The 21,104-nt window shown below is 46.2% G+C and overlaps 2 protein-coding genes across 4 annotated transcripts in view; one reads left to right on the top strand and one right to left on the bottom strand.

Annotated features, from left to right (window-relative positions):
- Positions 1–6,862, bottom strand: part of USP37 (ubiquitin specific peptidase 37) — a 35,786-nt gene extending 28,924 nt beyond the window's left edge. Inside the window, exons 1-5 of the mRNA XM_032114644.1 lie at positions 6,768–6,862; positions 5,696–5,903; positions 2,700–2,871; positions 1,526–1,626; positions 103–284 (exon numbers count right to left, since the gene is read on the bottom strand). Of these exons, the coding sequence (XP_031970535.1) occupies positions 103–284; positions 1,526–1,626; positions 2,700–2,871; positions 5,696–5,851 (611 nt within the window). The 5' untranslated portion in view covers positions 5,852–5,903; positions 6,768–6,862. The remainder of the gene's footprint in view (positions 1–102; positions 285–1,525; positions 1,627–2,699; positions 2,872–5,695; positions 5,904–6,767) is intronic.
- A 119-nt stretch (positions 6,863–6,981) lies between these two features.
- On the top strand, positions 6,982–20,473 carry CNOT9 (CCR4-NOT transcription complex subunit 9). Of its 3 annotated transcripts, none has more exons than XM_032114807.1 (8): positions 6,982–7,117; positions 11,949–12,128; positions 12,507–12,622; positions 14,085–14,194; positions 14,953–15,062; positions 15,514–15,612; positions 18,059–18,150; positions 18,833–20,473. In XM_032114807.1, the coding sequence occupies exons 1-8, from the start codon at positions 7,094–7,096 to the stop codon at positions 19,005–19,007; spliced, it is 906 nt and encodes a 301-aa protein (XP_031970698.1). In that variant the 5' UTR covers positions 6,982–7,093; the 3' UTR covers positions 19,008–20,473. The 3 variants fall into 3 exon arrangements, with proteins under 3 accessions (XP_031970698.1, XP_031970699.1, XP_031970700.1); XM_032114808.1 differs by having other exon boundaries at positions 6,984–7,117; positions 18,839–20,473; XM_032114809.1 differs by having other exon boundaries at positions 6,995–7,117; positions 11,892–12,128.
- Positions 20,474–21,104: the final 631 nt, after the last annotated feature.

Raw genomic sequence — 21,104 nt, 5'->3', positions numbered from 1 at the left:
GATTTATGTTCCCTTCTTATATCTCTGTGTACTGAGTTCCACCTGTAGCTCTATAAAGAGCTGAGTTTTAACAGTATCACAGTAAGAAGAAAACCCTCCTACCGATTCTCCAACAAGCCTGTCCTGTGAGGGCCTGATGATGCAGGAGATGCCGAAATGTTCACCCTGTTGCTCGGTGTTCCAGCTCCAGCAGAATTCTTAACAGAGCCTCTCGCTGGGGTACCCAGCACCTTGCGAAATGTATTTTCCTCCTTACTCTCCACTGTCACTCTTTTGGGAGGAGTCTGCAAAACCCAAGTGGAGGGGGTCAGGGAGAAAACCCAAGAGTGAAAAAACAGGGCGATCTTCAGTCTTATCTATCATTTCCACCACTTTTTTACTTGCTACAATAGAGCATCCAGAAGCAGAGAGATGCTACTTGTAACAGATTCAGAGTTTAAACACTAATTAGACATATGTAAAATTTTGACTGAATCATACAAGTCATCAACACAAAACTCAACTGCAGTAACCACTTTCCCTTTTCATTTTCCAATGCTAAGTCCATTGACATTAAGTTTTTTTAAATCTCCTTTACAAGCTTTGATATTAAAAAAGCCAAGGCATGATTTCTAACTATCCCCAGATCAATCCTGGGTGGTATTACAATTAAAAATATTAAAAAGCTGTATTAAAACCTGCATAATTAAAACAGTGCCCTGACAGCTTAGGGTCAAGCAAGCCTCACATGTAATGCAATGGAAAGAGGTAACAATTGGTCGACTAAGGAATGTTGGTCAATTTTAGACTTGAAAACTGAACATGTCTAATCTCACCACTGCATACACAGCCTCGAGTTTTTACTGTGAGGTTGTCTTTAAGTAATTGGTAGAATTTGTTTTGGGACAATGTCAGAAATAGTCTCCCTCAGGGCAGCAATACAAGTATATTCACAGAGATAACAAAGTAAATTAAAGCCAGTAGATACACCATAAAATCTGGGGAGAAAAAGAAGAACGAAAGTAATTTGAAAGAAAACAACTTCTGGGGAAAAGTCCGTGAAATTTACACAAAAATGTGAGCAGAATGCTACAAATTCAGTAACTTTATTCTGATACAAACCTGGATCAGCTGCTTTTTGATGCACACATTTGGCTGAAGTCTGCTAAACTCCTTAAGACCTACACTAACACATGGTCACACACATGTAAGGTGTTCAGCATAAAACAAAGGGAGACTCAGAGCTATGAGAGAAGCAAGTCTCAATCACGTACTTTCCTTCTATTTCTACTTCTTTGCCTAAAAGCTCATATGTGAAGAACATAGTCTGACTTCCATAGCCAGACACTGATCTTTCTTACTCATACAGATGATATCTCCTCACAAGATACAACATTGCCAACCACCCTGTACACATCTATTCCAAGCTCTCTAGAGTACAAACACTTTCGGCGTACAGTATTTACAGTGCTATTACAACATACAATAGGAGAATGAGAGGAATAGAATAAAATTAGAGAGGAAAATTTGGAACAATTAAACAAACCTGGTTCTCTATATAAGAGAATTGCCTGTTAGCTTCCTTCTGTGTGGTCCTGCTGCCCAGCACACCTCCAAAGCTGCCAGATCCTTGTGAGGGTTTCCCAGCTGACAGGAAAAATACACAATATTTGATTTGATTGTCATTTAACTGATTGGGATTTTTATTTGCAAAATGTTTATCTGGAGCTGATTTTGGAAAGGGCATGCTAGATTTCTTGCCAACAGACTACAATATTCTGAGTGCACAGACGTAAGTTTATGGACATCCCTCTTACTGGTCATTTAGTCACTTGGCAGCAAACTGCCTATCCTTAAAAAGAACAAAATAAAATAAGTAAAATGAAAAATGAAGAGACTCTGCATGGGTATCAGACAATCTTTCAAATACCAATACACAACATAAACAAATCCTGTATGTTAATCTCTGATTATTGTTCAAGAGAAAGGTATAAAACAAAAAAATGGGGTTTGAGGCCAGAAAGAAGCATTTACAGAAATACAAAGAAAGCCAGGAACAGAAGGAGGACAAAATGTGCTGAAGATGTGTGATGGTTTTGGCTGGAATGGAGTTAATTTTCTTCACAGTAGGGGCCACGGGGGCTACATTTTGGATTTGTGCTGGAAATAGTGTTGATAACAAAGATGTTATAGCTATTGCTGAGCAGTGCTCACAAAGAGTCAAGGCCTTTTCTGCTGCTCACGTCACTCCTGAGGAAGCAGGGGGTGCACAGAAAGCTGAGAGGGGACACAGCCAGGACAGCTGACCACAGGGATATCCCACACCATGCAGCATATCACACTCAGTGTATAAAGCTGGGGAAGAAGTAAGGGTGGCACAGTGATAGTGTTTGTCTTCTCAAGTCACCATTACACATGGCAGAGTCCTGCTTTCCTGGACATGGCTGAACACCTGCCTGCCCATGGGGAGTGGTGAATGAATTCCTTGTTTGCTTTGCTTGTGTGCACAGCTCTTGCTTTACTTACTAAACTGTCTTTGTCTCTACCCACAAGTTTCCTCATTTTTCACTTTTCTCACTGTCTTCCCAACCCAGAGTGAGTGAGCAGATGCTTAGGGCTTAGCTGTTGTTGGATGTGGTTAAACCATGATAAGATGGAAGAAAAGAAAACACAACACCTCTCCATAATGTTATAACATGATTTACAACAATTGCACTTACCAGTATGAACCCTGTCTTGATGGACTGCATCCAAATACATCCGCATTTCATTTGCATCCTTAAATGGTACCTTATCAATTGTCAGGAAGCTGGTATCCTTTAGTGTTAGCATCAGGCAGCACAGTTTTCTGCCATTTGGTCGTAAGGTCACAGTTTTAATGTTATGGCTTAGCTGAAAACAAGAAAGTGACTATAAACATAAATCCAACTTTAAAAGGCCAAAATACTTACAAATTCAAACGAAGTATTTCAAATAGACAGGACAAGAGAGACTTCCACCAAAGTACTTCTTGCTCCACTTCAAGGAAACATTAAACCTCATGGAATTAATACAATCTGTGACCTCAGCATTTGACAACTGAAAGGACAGTATCACTATTGCTCAACAGTCTCTAGAGTCCTGGATAAGCTTTCTGAAACTTGCTTTCCTACTGAGTATGACATTTCTAAATGTAAAGGAATAACAACTTTAAGAAGTGCCATTTAGTAAAAACTTCCACATCAAGTTTGAAATACAATTTAAGATGGGGAAACTTCCAAATATTAAATACAAACTTCTCACTTCACAATTTGCTCCCAGAGAAGATGGATTTGAAATGGCTTAAAAAAATCTGCTGAGGGAGCAAGTCAGTAAGAAACAAGCTTAGTCTGTATGCAACATCGTAACAATTAAGTGGTGTCAAAACTTTCAGGGTTACGGGTGAGCACAATAATAATTTTAGTAAGAAGTTGTGCTCCCTAATGATGCAGCTGCTACTTTATTATAACCTTACTTAATTGTTACTTCATTCTAAGTCACCTACAAAAACTGGCTGCTGGGTAAAGGTTCTACTATTCATGAAGGTTGAGGGTAGCTCAGAAAGACTGGGAGAGTAAAAGACTCCATGTGCGCCAACGAGATTTCTTTTTTCCCATTAAGATCTCTAGCTTCTTGGAAAACCAACCCAGACACAACAGCAGCTTGTAAGAGGGGCTGGAAAACCACCTCAATCAGAAACTAAGGGTTTGTTTTAATGGGAACATTACACTCCTGAAACACTTCGTGCTCAATCCTTGTGTTTTGGGGATTGTTTTTTTTGGTGGGCTGTTAGGATTTTTTTTTTTAATATAAGCTAAAAATAGCTTCAAATGCCTAAGAATTGAATAATAGGCTCCAAGTTTTTTCATCCTCTCTTAAAACACTAAGCCCAGTGCAAAGGGACTACAGTTACTTCACCATCTCAGTGCAAAACAACCCGTATCAACTCAAAATGCTGTCAGGAGAAGACTCCACCCATACTCTTCATGCACCTGTTATGACGCAGTCAGTGTCACAAAGTTTTGGTAAGTGCAGGGAAACAAAGTATTTCTCTTAATACATATCTAGCATCTAGGACAACTTGGTGAAAGCTCTGAAACATTACTAAAACATATCATCTGACAGAAGAAATTTGATGACACACCAGTCACTGTAGAAAGAAATACAATCCTGCATCCATCCAAATCTTCCATTACAGAAAAGCAAAAAAAGGCAGGGAAATCACTCACAGTCCTCTCAGGGCAGCTTGTCAAAAAAAACAGGGAATGCTACTTCTAAAGCAAGATCATCAGGAATCTGTCACACCTGAAGTGGCATGCTGACAGCCTGGGGCTGGCTCACACAGACTACACTCCAGCACAAGCCTTCTCCTCTTCCTTTGCTGCAGTCCCAGCTGCATGGTGGTTTATCAACCCCTCTACTAGAGCCTGCATTCAGTCCTTTCCCCAAACTCCTGTGAAAACCCTCCACTGAGCTCACAAAGAGATCTGACAAGTGCCAGAGACAGCAGACACGAGAGGCTAGGAACAAAACCTGCCCCTTTAGGCCATGGTTAGCTGTTCTGTAGGCTCATCCTCCCCGTGGAACCTCCCTTCGAGTTGCTGTCACACCACATCACTCACCCAGGCAGAAAGGAGTGTGTGAGAACAAGCACCCAGGGAATGCACGAGGGGAAGACAAGACTGCTCTCCTCAGGAGCAACATGGTCCAATGGTGGATTAAACCAAACCTGCAGCCACAGCATCACACATGAAAAGGGAGAGATTCTTTTCAAGTCTACAGTAACACAGGTGGGAACAATCCACAGCTAATGATTTCCTCACAGCCTTGATTTCAAGGCAACACCAGCTGCCAGATTCTTTGCTGAGACTTTTCAGCATACTAAGGCAGCAAAAACCTAATCTTTCAAAAAGAAAGTGAACTTTTTTTCATAGCATCTTCACACAGAAGTAAATGGCTCAGAGAACAGACTGGTGAACGTTACTGGTGGAAAACAAGTAGCATCAAAAAGCAGAAGACAACATATAGATCAGTTTAGGCTGTTGCAAAGTTGCTAAATAGGATTTCTTTTCTTCCAACCGCTCGTGTCCTTTACATACTTTTAAAACAGATATGTATTTCTTACAGAAAAAGCACTCTGCTTTTGATTTGGGGCATTTTTCACAAAAGTTAGGACGCCTGACCTGAAAACAACTATAGAAAAAGAAAAATTTTGGCTGAATATTTCAAGAGAATCTGCATTTAAAACCTAAAACTGTAACAACTAATGTTCAGCAAAGTCTTGCAAAAGGCTACAGGTGTGTTAACACCACTACACTTCAACTGGGAAAACAGCTGGTACAAAGTGGTCAGGATCTTCACCTCTAGAGAACGCAAATGTGCCAGAAGCAGAAAAGTTACAGCTTCCAAAAATCCAAAACATGAGCCACGATGCTCTATACTTCTGTAACTTTTCTCTGCTTTTTCGGCTCTTCCCGTTAAGTGGTATCTCAATGCCAACCTTGGTAGATCCTTAAATAGTACATGTAAATAATTTACTGCACAGTTATACAAAGGGATTAGTGTTCAGGAAACGAGGAATGAGAAACAGTGATAGAGAGAAGTCTGCAGGATACTCAATAGCCTTGAAGATGACAGCTGTTCACAAGAGAGCACAATCTATGCACTGTTAAAACAAAAGCCTTAATGTCTGGCATACCTGAAATGTCGTTGGAATTCCTCCAACATTGTAGTGAACTACTAGACTCACTTTGTTGTCCTTCTCCACAATTTCAAAGCTCCCTTCTTTCCATTTTGTAATCCCAGTCTGCATGCTGCGCATCCGGACAGGTCCGTGCACCTTTAACAGAGCCATGCTTTCTCACAGAAAAGAGCTAACACGAGTAAGTGTGTTCCACCTTAAAAACCTGTTAAAAAGGAGAAATGTATAACTTGGCAGGCCAAATGATGGCTAAAGGAAGACGGAAGCATGCCTTGAACTTTCCACAGACGTTTGGTAGAACCGTTTCACTGTTTCTAAACACAGTGAAGAAGAGTTGGAGAGAAGTGAAGAACACTTAAGATCAATAAAATCTCTCCCAGTATGAGCAGCAGTGCACCGACTCCTTACTGCTGAAAGGTGAGCAGACACAATTCCAGACACAGAAATCCTCGAAACCCCTTAACCTCAACGGATTTAAGGAAAGAAAAAAAAAAAAAAAAAAAAAAAAAAAAAAAAAAAAAAAAAAAAAGGTGCCGGAGAAAAGCCGGAGCCGGTATGAGATGGAAACCAAAGTTTTGGAGGAAGCCTAAGACAGAAAACGAGCTCGTCTTTGACCGCGCGGGACCCGCGGTCACCAGGCAGGGCCGGGCCAGGGGTCTCCGGCTTCCCTCGCTGCCCTCCGCCCGGGAAAGCCACGGGCCCGGGGGTGAGACACACAGCCCCACAGGTTCCGGAAAGCACGGCAAAGCGTATTCCCGACAAAAACCAGAAGAAATGAATGGAGCAGCCCCTGCGCGCAGCCCGGGAAGCGCTGCCGGGGAGGTTCCCCCAGGCATCCCGCGCTCAGCCGCCGCCACCGCCGCTCCCAGCCCGGCCTGGCGACGGTCCCGCTCTTCCCGGGCCTGGCCCCGCTCCCTTCCCGCCACCCACCCATACAGGGACACGGAGAGCACGGGGAGCGCCGCCCGCCCCGGACCGGGCCGCTCTTAGGGGAGGCGGTTGCCGCGCGGCGGGAGGGGCACGCGGCCGGCGGGAGTGGGGAGGAGGCAGCGGCGGCGACCCCCGGTACCTGCGTTCCGGCGCGTCCCGGCGCGTCCCGCGGGGCCCGGGGTGAGGCCCGGGGTGGGCGGGGGAAGGGGGCGGCAGCGGATGGCGGGAACCGGCCACAGCAGCGCGAGACGGCGCGCGACGCGCGCCCGCTCACGTCAGCGCGGCGGCGCCTTCCCGGCGCGCCCCGCGCGCGCCCGCTCCGCGCGCAGGCGCCGGCGCCAGACCGGCCCCACCCGGCCCCGTCCCGGCGTCCCCCGCGCGCCGGGTGAGAGGTCGTGGCGGCGCCGAGTCCATGGCGGCGGCGGCGGCTTGAGGCGGCACCGGCTCCGCTTCCACTCTCCGACCATGCACAGTCTGGCTACGGCCGCGGTGAGTGCGCGGCTCCGCGCCCCGCCGGGCGGCGACGGGACAGCGCTGGGGATGGGGCCCCGTTGCGCGGGCCGCGCGGGGAGCGGGAGCGCGGCCGCTCGTGGCTGTGGGGCGGACTTGAGGCCGCGGGGTGGCGGAGCCCCGGTGAGCTCCGTCCCCTCTGCGTCACCGGCGGGGTCCCTTTGGCAGCTGCCTGAGTGGGGCTGCTCCGTGCCTTCCTTCCCTTCCTTCCCTCCCTTCCCTCCCTTCCCTCCCTTCCGCCTTGCCTGCCGTGCTACCTCCCTGCACATGGATGCCTCCTGTCGCGAATCAATGTTTTAAGATCCCTTAAAGAATCACTAGCAAAGGTATCGGCAAAAGCAGGTTTAATATAAAAGTAGAAGCGTTACAAAGTTCGTTGATAGGGTTTGCTCTACTACTAAAGAAGCACATAGAGAAAAAACAAACAAAAATCTAAAATTAATTAAAGTATCACCAAAATAAACCTAAAAAGTTATCCACAGAGTGTGTGGAGGGGGAGGAGTGGGGAAGAAACGGATAAGGATAGGAAAGGATAAGATAAGAAGGGATAAGGAAGACCCTCCCGTTCAGAGTAGATCTTCCTTGATTGATCTTAAAACACTCATCTGTTACACCTCTTGTGTGCCCAGCCAACCCCTCTGCCCTCTGGGGACCGGTTCTACTGCTGGCCTTGACTGCAGAGAGAAAGAGTAGATATCAGAAAGCTCCTCAGAGCAGCCGATGCTGCCTGTTCCTACTTCCCTTTTCCCCCATTGCAGTGCCCTCCATAGTTAGTGCTTGCCCTCATCCCCCTCAGGAAGCTGCCAAGGTAGGATAATGGTGCTTGATGTTCAGGCTGGCGGGAGTGGAATGGTACCTTGGCCTGGCTGGGTTCAAAAATGGAAGCTGAGTTTGAAGGCTGTGGTTATTGCTTTGTATCTCCTACGTGACTGGGTTTGTGATTTGGTTTTCACTTCTCCAAATGCACGTTCATGGCATGTGTAAGACTTCCTAGAGCTGACTGAGTCTTGCATGTACTGAGTGTGGGAGGTGTATTGCAAAACCAGCAGTTAGAGATGTTTCAAATGAACTTAGATCAAGGGTCTGCTTGGACTAACAAGCTATTGAGTGAGTAAAGTTCTGATGAACAGGAGTTAGAGAACTTTTTAAGTTTTTCCTCTTTGTTTAAGTGCTTGTGACTTTAACTGGTTCTTGGAGTGCTGTCAAATACTTCTGATTTGAAGTAATGTTCTCCAGAGCATGGAAGGGTGTGCAAGATCAGGTATACTCTCTTAATCAGCATTTACCTTTTTATAGCACTGTAGTTCCTAAGTGTTTGTTGAAATGCATGAAGGACTCCCATTATATGCATCTCCCATTAATCCTCTGTCTGTGATCTAGTTACCTCTCTTTTTTTAAAACAATTTTAACCAAAAAATTTATTTCAGAACAGAGATCAGCTTTATTTTAGGACTCACTTGAATGTATATTTAATTTATACATAGTTTATGCTAGCTGGTAGTTCTGTATTGAAATGTTTCCTACCACAGTTAGTGTGCTTGTACTGGAGGTGACAGGGAAGGGTGTCTGGCTCTGAAAATGTGCTCAGGACCTGTGGTAAATAAAGTCATCTCTTAGTAAGGTCATGAATTGGCTCGGGAATCCCTTTGGGTGTTGTGAACATGGTTGTGATAAAGCTGTGGTGAGCCAGAGCATTGGTCTTCACACAGTGATACTGATGTGTGCAGAGCTGACACTTAGGTGTCAGGCCTGAAAACATCACAGAGTGCTCAAGAACAGACTGAAACAAATAAATGTAGCTGTAATTAGCTGTAAGGCATTGAAAGCCCTGCTTGAATCAGCTAATTCACTGCTATGGAAGTTCAAAGTTCATTTTTGGTGTTTTTGAGCAGATGGGCTATCAAACTAGTTTAAAAAGCTCATGTTATCCAGTTAGTCAATGTTCGGCTTTGGCTGACCAGGACTTTTACCAGTGTGCCTTGCAGCAACTGGTAGCAACAATCAGGAAGAGAAAGTCATTTGTCTAAATCAATTTGTTATGTGATTGTTGGAGATGTCTTTTCTCCAGGAAGGAGAAAAGGTGTTACAAGATCTTTTGTGATGTAATACTGCTGGCAAGTTTTGCTTTCCCTGTGTGCAAAAGAAAGTCTGCAGGATTTGTGTGACCCCCAGGGTTCCCCAGAATTTTGGGTCTTAGAGGGAGAAGAAGAAACAATAATGAAATAGGGAATTAGGAAAAAGATAAGTCTTTACATTTCAACTAAAACAAAAGGAGCAACTGTAGAGCCTATGAAAAGCAGTTTGTTCTGGATAAGGCAGATATTGGACATCATAAACTTAATTGTGTGGAAAATCTACTTAGTGTTCTCTAGGGATCACAAGCACATGATTGTGCTTTTAAGGGGCGAATGTATTTAAGCTTACAGGAACTGAAACTTCCAGTGAGTCTAGGAAAATAGATGGAAGTTTTAGATAACACAATTATAACATCATTATTGCTGCACTGCTTGTCAATCCACCATCCCAAATAAAAACAAATGACCTCTGTTCATTCTCCCTCTCTTTTTGAGCTTCAGTGTAGAAGTTAGCATTGCAATTGCACTCACAGTTGTACAGGCACAAGAAACTTGGCAGGATCACTAATTTAGTGTGAGATGTTTTGGAAAAAAAATTACAAATTGAGTAAGTAAGTGTCCTGGTTCTGGCCAGAACAGGGTTAATTTTTGCAGTAGACAGGAGGGAGCATAGCTAGGACCCAGAGATTATTCTATACCACCTAACATAATTTTCCAGGGAGGGAGGAGGGGCTTGCTTTGGGTTTGGGGTAGTGTGGCAGAGGGAGCAGTCAGGTATTGTCAGGGGGGTTAAGTGGGGTGAGCAGTAACTTTTCTTTTCTTGTACCCTCTGTCTCTAATATTGTTGTTTTACTGTTAGTTTTCTTATCTCATTGCTGTTTCCGGTAAATTATTCCTATCTCAGCCTGTGATCTTTACCTTTTGTGCCTCCAATTCCTCTTTCCATCCAGGAGCAGGGGGACTGGGAAGGGGAGGAGGGAGGGAGTGAGTGAGTGACAAGTGGTTTGGAGTGGTTTCAGTGGGAACATTAAATTGGAGATTACCATCCCTAAACCATGACAGTGAGAAAAAAGAGGATAGGAGGAAATATGAACAGCTACAAAAATATTTTAGCCCTAGAGTACAGGGACTGATAACACTGCATTGGCTTATATATGAACATTTAAGTTAAATAATACAATGAAAGTGGCTGGAGGGGAGAGAAATCCCACAGCTGGGGAAGAATCTCTTTGGGCATGACTATGGATATAAAATAGGGACAAAAAGCGGAGGGAAACCTTTGCAGAAATAAAGAAAGCTGTTGGTGTCTGCCAAAGGTTTAGTAGTCTCTCTCTATCCCCCCTGCATCCCTTCTGGGACTGCTTTTGCCATGTGGCTTCTGGTTTCGTTGCAGCCACTCTCAGTTCCTGAGCTCCCTGTATCCTCCTGTGTGTCTCGGTGCTGAGCTGCTTGGGGGCAGCATTGCTGTCAGTGCGGTACGGGCTCTGCTCACATCTGTCAGGGGGAGCACATGAAGAGTTTCAGTCTAAAAGAGCTCCTTTTCCAAAAAAGAAAGGAGGAAATACAGTCCTGTTCCCAGCCGGGATCACCGTGCACAGTGGCATGCGGAGCTGGTTGCATGCTGGTTTGGCTGGCTCAGAAGCAGCAAGTACCAACAGGGCTGTGCTTGGCTTCAGTAACAACCACTGCAGCAGTGTTTGAAAAGGTTCTGACCTGGCTTTTGGAAGTGTTCACACAGGAGGTTTTAGTGATGGTGTTTGTCTTCCTCAAAATTTTGTGTCTGAATCACCAAACTATCTCCTTAGGAAGCCTGCAGAGCATTTGTTTCCACCGAGTGCTGCTTGTACCAGCAGAGGCAGGAGACAAAGTATCACTGAAAGACTTGTGCCTTGCCTTCCCCACAGAAATTATGATACAGTCCCTCTTTTTTTTTTTTTTAATTGAAAACTTGTTGATACTTGTCTTTCCCTGACGTTTCAAGAGAGGCAAAAGCAAAATCCTGAGTAGTAGAAAATGTGTCTTGGCTAGGAGTACAGATCTACCCTTCTCTGGGTTTATTTTGAACAAGAATCAAATCATCCTCAGATCTTGCACAAAGTCATTCTTGAAAAATTCTCTTTTAGCTCCATGCATGTGAACAAGGTACCTGGTATGAATATGAGCCATTGGTAACACCAGCTGTTACTGGCTGTGGCCGGTGTCATGCTGATGGTGAAGGAGTGAAATTTTTTCTAGTATTTGTATGAATATTTTTCTCATGTACATTGGGTGAATCTCACTAGCAGTTTCCAGTGTCATGGGTGTTTTTGGAGAGAAAAAGATAACATCTGCCTTACTCTGAATCTGTGGAATCTTGCACTTGAAGCATGAAATGAATGCAGGCTAAATGCAGGGGGAGTAAATGATAGCTGGCTGAAGTGTGTATCACTCCCCAGGAGCTCTGCTGGCACAGACAGGCAGCAGCTTGGCTCTCATTGCTGAAAGAAGTTACAAAGGTACTGCTTGACAAGGGGATTACGAGAGACTGTCTTAACAAGTCAGGCCAGAAAATAAAGCCTTTGCATTTCAAATAGGTGAAATACTAAGACTAGTCTAAGGAAGGGATGGATCCATATCCAGAGCATCTTAATGGAGCCTTAAGTTCTGCCCTCTCAGTTGGGAGTTTCTTTTTCTGGCAGGTTTGGGTGAGAACTGGATAAAATGTTTGGACTGAAGCTTTCCTGTCTCCCTCCCAGCCTGTGCCAACAGCACTGGCTCAGGTTGACCGTGAAAAGATTTACCAATGGATCAATGAGCTGTCCAGCCCTGAGACACGGGAGAATGCACTGCTGGAGCTGAGCAAGAAGCGCGAGTCTGTGCCTGACCTCGCCCCGATGCTGTGGCACTCATTTGGCACGATTGCAGCGCTCCTTCAGGTGGGTCAGGTTGTCCGTGTCTTTATTCTGTGGTGCAGCATCAGCATGTTGCAGAGCTTGTGCATCCTTGAGTTGGATCTGGGGAGGAACCGGTGGGATCCCTTATTGCCATTGCTTGGGAGTATGATCTTTGTTGGATCATGTGGTGAGGGGGGCAGATTAAGGTTTGAATGCATTACTGTGACTCCTTGTCAAATTGACTCTGTCCCAGCTCTGCCCTTGCCTGGGCAGCATGGTGGCTGCCGTGTAACTTGAAAATGATGCTTGGTGAAAGCAGACTGTTATCTGCTGTCACTGTACTTCCTTACCAGGCAAGTGCTTTGGTCTAGCTTTCTGATATTTTTCTCCTTTAACTTTCCACTCTCTGTTAATTTTTAGGAAATTGTAAATATTTATCCATCAATCAACCCTCCAACTTTGACAGCCCATCAGTCCAACAGAGTCTGCAATGCTTTAGCTCTACTACAGTGTGTTGCATCACACCCTGAAACGAGGTAAGTGTTTCCAAGTTGTGTGAATTTTCTGAGGTATTGATATTGACACCTTAGCCTGTGTGTTTTGACTTTAGAAGCACTTTAGCTGCTTTCTCTTTATTTACTTAAGTGAAACAGACAACAGAGCTGATAGATAGGCAGCTGCCTGCTGCTTTTACTTGTTTGCATGGATTATTAGGATGACAGCTTTATGGTCCTAAATGCATTGCATTCCCTGCGTCATCCTGAGATCTTGCAAATTCCCAAAACATTGGGTTGTGGCAGCTTCTGGGAGGTCAGCCAGAGCTAAGAGTACCTTTGTGTTGATTGCTGTGTTCAAGGATCCTTGTTTTAATGAGCTTAAAATTACTTAGACAAGCAGCTTGGTTAGAGCATGTTAATAATGCCAAGGTTGTGGGTTCTATCCCCATATGAGCCATTCACTTAAGAGCTGGACTCCATGATCCCTGTGGGTCTCTTCCAACTTTGAATATTCTCTGAAATCAAAAAAGAACTCCTTAAATTTCAGCTTACAGTTATTTAGACCAGCTGTTGAAAGGGTGGAATGAACAGGACTGTCCTTCCCAGGCAAGTGTGAGGCAAGGGAGCAATAGCAGAGCCATTTTTGGAGTCCTCAGCCAGTGTCTGACTTCATGTTTTCTCAATCTGTGCCCAGCCCATGTCAGTAGGGAAAAATATGATGTTGGTTCAGCCAAAATCAGTAGCTAAAACTCAGAAGGAAACTACCCAGAGGTCCATAATCCCATGCTTCTGTTACGGCTGAGCAGCAGCATAGTTGAAGTTGTTTTTGAGCTGCTGCAAAGCAGTGTTAAACAGCAACCCTCCATGAGATGATATCCAAAGAAAAAGGGTAGTTTTACGTGACTCACCTTTACATTTAAAGTTTGAAAACTGAAAATGGAAGAAGTATTTTGGATGATTGTGCAAGAGAGCTTCCCTCCATTAGCGGAGTAATATTTCAGCATTCTACCTGCAGGCTCTATTTTTCACTACTGTCAGAAGGCAATGTGAGGACTCTTGGGGAAAGGTGTTTTTGCACATTTAAGCTCTGATGATGCCTAAAGCTCAGCCAGTCTGTATTTCTGACAGAGGCTTTTCACAGGCATTGTGGCTGACTGTCCTTGCCACTGGCAAAGTGCAGGGTGAAATGCAGCAGTGAATGTACAAAACAGAGGGTCTGGGTGGCAGGAGGAGGTAATAAAAACAGGGTGTGCTCAGTTCCTGGTCAGCTGAAGCAAGAATGCAGGTAACTGGCAGATCAGGTGTTAGGTTTTGTGCTGTGCCCCAGTGCAGGATTTGCTTTGTGCCTTTCCATCAGAGAATTAACTGTTACCCGCTTTTGAGGAGCAGTAGCAATGGGGTCCATCAGGAATAGTCTGAGGCTCTTTATGGTAATGCTGGATTGTGTGCTCACTTTTTTTTCCCCTTGTTGTTCACATTGTGTGTTCTCTCTTTCCTGTAGATCAGCCTTTCTGGCAGCTCATATTCCTCTCTTCCTGTACCCCTTCCTGCACACAGTCAGCAAGACCCGTCCATTTGAGTACCTGCGGCTCACGAGCCTCGGAGTCATTGGTGAGCAGCCAGACTAATGCTGGAGCACTGATCTCTTACTGAGTTAGAACAGTTCATGCTGTGGGCATAGAGCCTTGGATGACCAAAGTCAGAGGTCTCTTGTTACTGGGATTTTCAAGTCCTGTAGTAGTAAGAGGAGGAATTGCTCCTTTTCCATTGTGGAGGCAAGCTCCTCTTCCTTTTCAGTTATAAAAAACCCACTGAAGTCTAAATGCGTTGCCAAAAATATGTTTCTTTGAGTATCAGTACCTGCAGACTTGTACCTTCACTCTCAGCCCTCCCAGCTAGACACTGGGATGGGTGGGTGCAGGCTGGGCTTTCTTTGGGTTTCTGTCATTGATTGACTTGGGTGTATTTTCCCTGTCTTCCCCTTATCCTGTTTTTTTTTTTATTTCTTCTTTCTGCCCAAATCATTTTTCTTTCAATACATAAAGAGTCTTAAAATGCATTTCTTCCTTCCAGAGGTTGCTGTGGGTGCCTTGATCCTCCTGTGTTTGGGTTCCTACTGAGGGAGAGTCAAGAGTGCATCCCCTTTCTGAAAATTAAACAACCTCCAAACCCAGCTTGATTACTTTTACCCTGCCTAAATGATTTCTTCCCCAGCCATGTGCTGCAACATGTTTAGGATGATAGTTGTTCTGCCTGCCATTCAGACTGAATGGTTTCCAGGGAGGGCAGAGCACAGGCCCTCTTTGAAAGGTGAGATTTTTTGAAACAGTTTATCATTTCCTGATTTTGGGTTTTGTTTTTACTTCAAGGGGCCTTGGTGAAAACTGACGAGCAAGAAGTGATAAATTTCTTATTGACAACCGAAATTATCCCCCTGTGCTTACGCATTATGGAGTCTGGCAGTGAGCTCTCCAAAACGGTACCTTTTTTGTTTTGTTTCAATAAAGACACGTAATTGTTCATTTCTGACTGACCAGGCAGCCAGTGCCCTGCAGAGTTGGCTTCTATGCTGTTGCAAATGCTGGGACAAGTCTGGGTGGAGTTTTTACCTCCTTAAATACCAAGCAGATCAGGACCTGAGGCTGCCTGAGTGGCCTGGCAGTAGTTGGCATCTTACGCAACCTGCATCCAGTCATCTTGTACACTGTGCTTTGTGTCCACTTATTTTGTTTAGCCAGAGATGCCAGGCATTGTGTACTGTCCTGTATTTTCTTTTGGCTTTTAACTATCACTGAGTAAAGCATTTGCTGCCTGCTGGAAGGCTTTTCAGCTCTGGGGCTGACTTGAAAAGAGCACCACACAAAGGGTGTCCCTTTTCAGGGTAGGTAAGTTGTTTATATGCTTTTTTTTCTGCTTTCTCCCCATTCTAGGTTGCTACGTTTATTCTCCAGAAAATCCTCCTGGATGACACAGGGCTGGCATATATCTGTCAGACTTATGAGCGGTTTTCCCATGTTGCCATGATACTGGTAAGATTATTTGTTTTTAAAGCATTTATATCTAAAAAGGAAAAAACTATGCTGTAGCAGCCAGCTTTTTCAGCAACTATTTTACTGCTGGCTGGCTGGAACACAGGATGAGGGAGGCAAATTGTTCCTGGGCTAATTGCTTGTGGCACTGTAGCTCTGCGTCCAGGTTTCCTTTGTATACTTCTGGTTTACACGTCGAGAGAACACATATTAGTTGTGATATACTAAGTCCCCAAGACAAAATAGGTAAACCTCTCCAGAGAAGAAGAAGATTTTCCAGAGTTGTGGACGTTTCCAGTTATTGGTGGGATGTGAATTGATTTGATTTTATGTAAGAATGATCACACAGTTCAGATCATGGATCTGTCTCATCCCTGTCTCTCACAACATGTTTAAAGAGCAGGGCAGGTATATATGATACTTGTCCTCATAACAGTCTCACAGCTGCCAGCTACTTTCAGCTTTGGATTTCTGGGGCCACTTGTGGGTTTCTGTGTAGTAACCCCCAGTGTTTGTCCCATCCGCCCCTTGAACCCATGGAAACTTTTTGCATCCACAGTGTCTTTGACCAAGGAGTTTGACAAGGTTTCCTGTTTGCTGCCTGGAATGCCACCCTCATTTTTCTTCCTTTCTGAATCTGGCTCCTACTAGCTGCTGCATATGATCTAATTTTTGTGTTGGAATACAGAGAGCAAATAAGTTCTGTCCTTTCCGTAATCCCTGTAAAGGACAAGTTTGGGTACTCAAAATTTGTTCATCCCAAGAGTAATAGCCCCAGCTTGAGCTTTATCTTTGAGCTTGCCAAGGGGAATACAAACCTACCCTGGAATAGTTATTGCCATGCTTCTGTGTGCATTTGTTTGCTTTTTAAAGGGTGGTCTCAGGAGAACAAAATGCAGCAGTAAGTTAAGCACTTAGCAATGCTGGTTCTGTACTAAGTGTTAATATTTTCATTAGGGATATTTACTTGTCTGTTTTCACAAATGTAGAGAAAACATTGCCTCCTGTTCACCCACAAACAGCAAAATAGGAATGATTTTGAGCTAATGTCCCTAATATCCAGTATGATGTGATTTTTGCATTCAAGAAGATCAGTTTTGATGCAAATACATCTCAAGGTGCAAGGTGAAGGATACAATTGGAAACTGAGGTAGGGGAGGGAAGGAGACCATGCCATTCCCAGACATGAATTCTTCTTTGAACATAGAAGGAGCTGGGTGTGTAAAGGTGGTTAGCATGTGTAGTCCCACCACTGAGTGAAGCACTGGCAGGATCAATATTCCATAGTGAAAGAGAGGAAGATGAAAATGTTCACAGACTTTTTTGTTGTCTGTTTCAAAAATCAGGATACTGCACTCCTGTCTAATGAGGGTGATGATTTACTTCCATGTCTGCTGATAACTGAGTAAGATGTCATACAAGTATTATTGCTCTTTTAAAAGAGAAAATGAGTATTTTCCATCCAGGAGCTCTCTGAGGAAACTTGTGGTTATTTATTTTGAAGAAATATTGGTATCCTGGGGAATTGCTAAGAACAGGAAGCTTGCAAAAGGGCAGATGAGGGGGACCTGCTAATTGCTAACTGCCAGGATAGACAAATACCGGTGAATTTGGCTAATGGGGAAAATGGTTAGTGCTAGGCAATGTAGTTTACAGGAAAAAACCCAACTTGTTGGGCAGATGTGATTGACTCCTAAATGCAAGCCAGCAGTCTGTTAAATTCTTCAGAGCAGGTGTGCGAAGGCAGCCACACTGCTTGCTCAGCTGGGCACGTTCAAAGGTGCAGCCATGTGCAAAGTCCTGCTTAGTGTGAGAAACAGAGACTGAGCCAGGAAGATCTATCTGTCTGTGCCTTGCTTCCCTGGAACAGCTTCCTGAGGGATATAGCAGAAAGAAAAAATACACTGCTTGGATGTGTGCTAAGACCAGATAAGGATCTTGCTACATGTGGTGTGGGTGACCCCAGTCCTATGGCCTGGCTTTTCAGGGTATTGCTATTGTCTTAAAAGGATGTTGAAGTGAAGGGAATGCATATGAGAACAGGAGGTGTTGCAGAGCTTGGAAACACACCTCATGGTGTCACTCAGCCTGAGCTTATCCACATGTTTGGAATGTGTCTGTCTTCCATGAGGGGGAAACCCCAGGTTCTCTTTTATCTCACAAAGAGTTGCTAAGCAGTCCTAGGAAGGTAAAAACCAAACAGAAATGAGATGAGCTTTCCCCAAGCTGCTGGGAGAATCCTTTCCAAGTCATGGCAAGCTGCTCTTCTCCAAGGCTTCTTGGCAAGCAGCACCAGGCTCTGTGCAGCGGTACCTAGATAAAAGGTAATAGGCTGTGCTGCGCAGGAAGCCAGAGTGAGTGATTTAATTATCTTTCCCAGTCTCTGCTGGTTGTGAAGCTGTTCTTTTAAAGACTTTAACTGGTGGCACTGGCCTCTGTCAAACAGGGTAAAATGGTCCTGCAGCTCTCCAAGGAGCCATCGGCACGGCTGCTGAAACATGTCGTCCGCTGCTACCTTCGCCTTTCCGATAACCCCAGGTAAACATTTTAGGAGTTTGGGCAGGGGCTTCTCCTGTGCCCATGGAAGCTCAGTTCTTCTCCACAGTGCCCACCTGGGGGGAATCAAGGTTCCTGGTCTGTCAGCCTTAGCTCAGTGTGGAAGATGGGTGGGGGTGGGGTTTTTGCTTTGATTTTTTTATTGCTAGCCACAGGAGCTTTTATGGTACATGGGAGAAACAGTGACTGTTGGGGGCTTGTGCAAATTCCAGCTGTGCAACTTACTACTGTCTGAGCTCAAAGGTAGCTCGAACAAGATACAAAGGAGGGCCTGAGGCGGAAGGTACACTATACTCTCCCTCTTCTGCATCAAACAGGCTGTTAGCAATGGATGAAATTCAGCTGAGAGAATACAAACTGATCTCCTGCTGGCCAGTAGCTCTGCCCAGAGCTGCTGGGTGTGTTTGTTGCCTCAGCCTCTCCTGGCATCGCATCACTTTGCTGCTGGGTGTCGGGGTGCAGGGGCTGCGCAGGGGTTTGGTGTGAGGGGTGGGAGCTGTGCTGGCTGGCTGAGTGCCACCTGCTGCGGTGCTGCTGCTCAGTGTTTTCATTGGCTGGCTCTGCTGGGGAGACCTCCAGGCAAAGGAACTCTGTGTCCCCAGTGGGGTTTGCTCCCCTCTTGCCCCTGTGAGTTTATTTGTTGGGCCCCGTTACTTGTCTCTTGATGTAGGGCACGTGAAGCTCTCAGGCAGTGCCTTCCTGACCAGCTGAAGGACACCACCTTCGCCCAGGTCCTGAAGGATGACACCACCACAAAACGCTGGCTGGCTCAGCTCGTCAAGAACCTGCAAGAGGGTCAAGTCACTGACCCACGGGGCATCCCTCTTCCTCCGCAATGACTGCTGGGGGAGGTGGGGCACTGGGGAAGAAACAGCTCAGGTTTACAAAGAACCAGGAACAGGTGACCTCTTCTGCAACAAACTGGGCACGCCAGCTGGCTGCCAGCCTGTCGGACCATCCCACCCAGCCAAAGGGCTGCTCTGTAGCAGTGCAGCAAGCCTCCGGGGATCCCAGCACCAGCAAATGCTGATACTACAGCTTCAAAAAAAATCAATAAAAACAATCTCTATAGATCCCAGTCTCTCCGGAAGGCGTGGGTGGCATCTCTTCCCCCACCTCCAGTCAGGGGGCAGTGCAGATGTCCGCTCTTACAGCAAGCTCAGCCTCCGCCCAAGTGGTGCACAACACCAGGTGTGTGCACCACGTCCTTCCAGTTCCTTGTCACTTCTTGTTTACATGTCTGTTTAGATGAGTGAACTGAATAAAAGCCTATCCAGTTGTTTTATCCCCTCCTAATACTGCTACTCAGCTGCAGGTAGCCCAGGGACAGCTTTCTTCCCTGCTAGCACATCCTTGCTCATGGCTCTGCATCCGGCTGGCACAGTGAAGTTCTCTGTTCTTTTCCTTTGGTGTGGAGGAAGTGGCTGGAGCCAGGCCATTGCAGTGCTTGCCACAAGAGGAGGGGTGAATTACTTGCAATGAACCTATGTGTCATAAGCTTGCTTCCCAGGGCTCTGGGGAAGGACAAGACAGCAGGATTGTGGCTCTTGTGCTGTAAATAGTGCACTCCTGCAGCTGACCAGCAGCCAGGGGCTGATGTGTGCTGGCCTCTCATCTAGACCTGGGAAGGCTGCCGGCTGGCTTATCCCATGGAGCTCAGTGTGAGGGCACCTGCCTTGAGGTGGTGGGCAGGCCACCGACTGATCCCGTGCCGCCTGCAGGCTCCAGGTATGCTGCCTTCTGCACCCACTGCTGCCTGCCAGGTGGCACTCAGTCCTGTCCCCTACCCTCCCCCCTCCGTCCACTCCTCTCTGCCAGCCGGGTGCATCCATTTCAGCTTTGAAACCTGCCTTGGCATCTGCCGTGGCCCCACTGCAATTAAACTGGACCAGCAGCCACTTACCTGCCTCCCCTGTGCCGAGGGCCTAATGTGGCCGCAGCGGGCTCTCAGAAGCTGTGGAGGAGCTCCCAGGCTCTGTGGTAGCAGAGCCTGTTCTTGGCTGCAGGCAAGTCTGGGCAGCTACTTAATTTCTCCCCCCTCTTCGAGTAGTCCATTTTGCTGATCATCTGCAGTGTCGTGCCAACAGTGTCTTAAATCCCACCATTTCCCTTCCCTCCTCCCCTCAGCCTTGCATAACAAGGGCAGAGCACAGCCTCTTCCTTGCCCTCGGGTTCCTGTTTTATAACCATTGCCTTTTCCCTCCTTTTCACCCTGACCTTGCCAGGGTGTGAAAATGCTTCTGTGTGGTTGATTGGTTTTTTTTTAAAATTCGGATTAATAAATAATAAAACCTCATCCAGCACAGATTGCTCCTGGTCTGGTCTCTCGGGGTGGGGGCAAACGGCGAGGTGGGGGCTTATTGCAGGTGGGAGGAAGGGTGGGATGTGCCGTCTTGGGGATGTGAGCTGGGAAGAGTGGCTTTTCCCAGTGGGAGCTGGCTATGTCCCTGTGGCGCCGCATCTCTTCTGGGGCAGGTAGTGTGGAGGGGATGCTGCTCTGTTTTGCTTTGCAGGCAGGCAGCGAGCCTGCCAAGGAGAGAGGATTCGCTGCCTCCCCACCGCGTCTTTGCAAGCGCTGCCGCGCTCCCCCGGTGTCCAGGTCTGTTAGAGCATCGCCCACCCGAAAGTTTAGTCCCTGCCCCGCACCCCTTGCCCCCAACTCGGCCTGCCCTAAGGCTACCTCAACTTGGATCCCCGTGGGAGTTTTGCCTCTGGATGCTCAAACTGTGCCCTGCTTTTTGGGTCCCGCATCGCTCCCAGCTGAAGGGTTCCGTGGACCACCGCGTCCTGGAGAAGACAGGGACACACTGAGGACACTCCGTGGATGGGGAGATTGGTCTGTGCTGGGTGCAAGCGGGTCTGGGGACAGACGAGCTCAACCGGAGGATGGGAATGGGGGCTCGACCCCAAAGGAGGGGAGCCGCAGGGTGCTCCCA

This window comes from Corvus moneduloides, chromosome 7 (assembly GCF_009650955.1).
Source record: "Corvus moneduloides isolate bCorMon1 chromosome 7, bCorMon1.pri, whole genome shotgun sequence".
Classification (NCBI taxonomy): domain Eukaryota; kingdom Metazoa; phylum Chordata; class Aves; order Passeriformes; family Corvidae; genus Corvus; species Corvus moneduloides.
The sequence above is the reverse complement of the archived record's forward strand: the minus strand, read 5'-3'. Positions and strand labels throughout refer to the sequence as shown.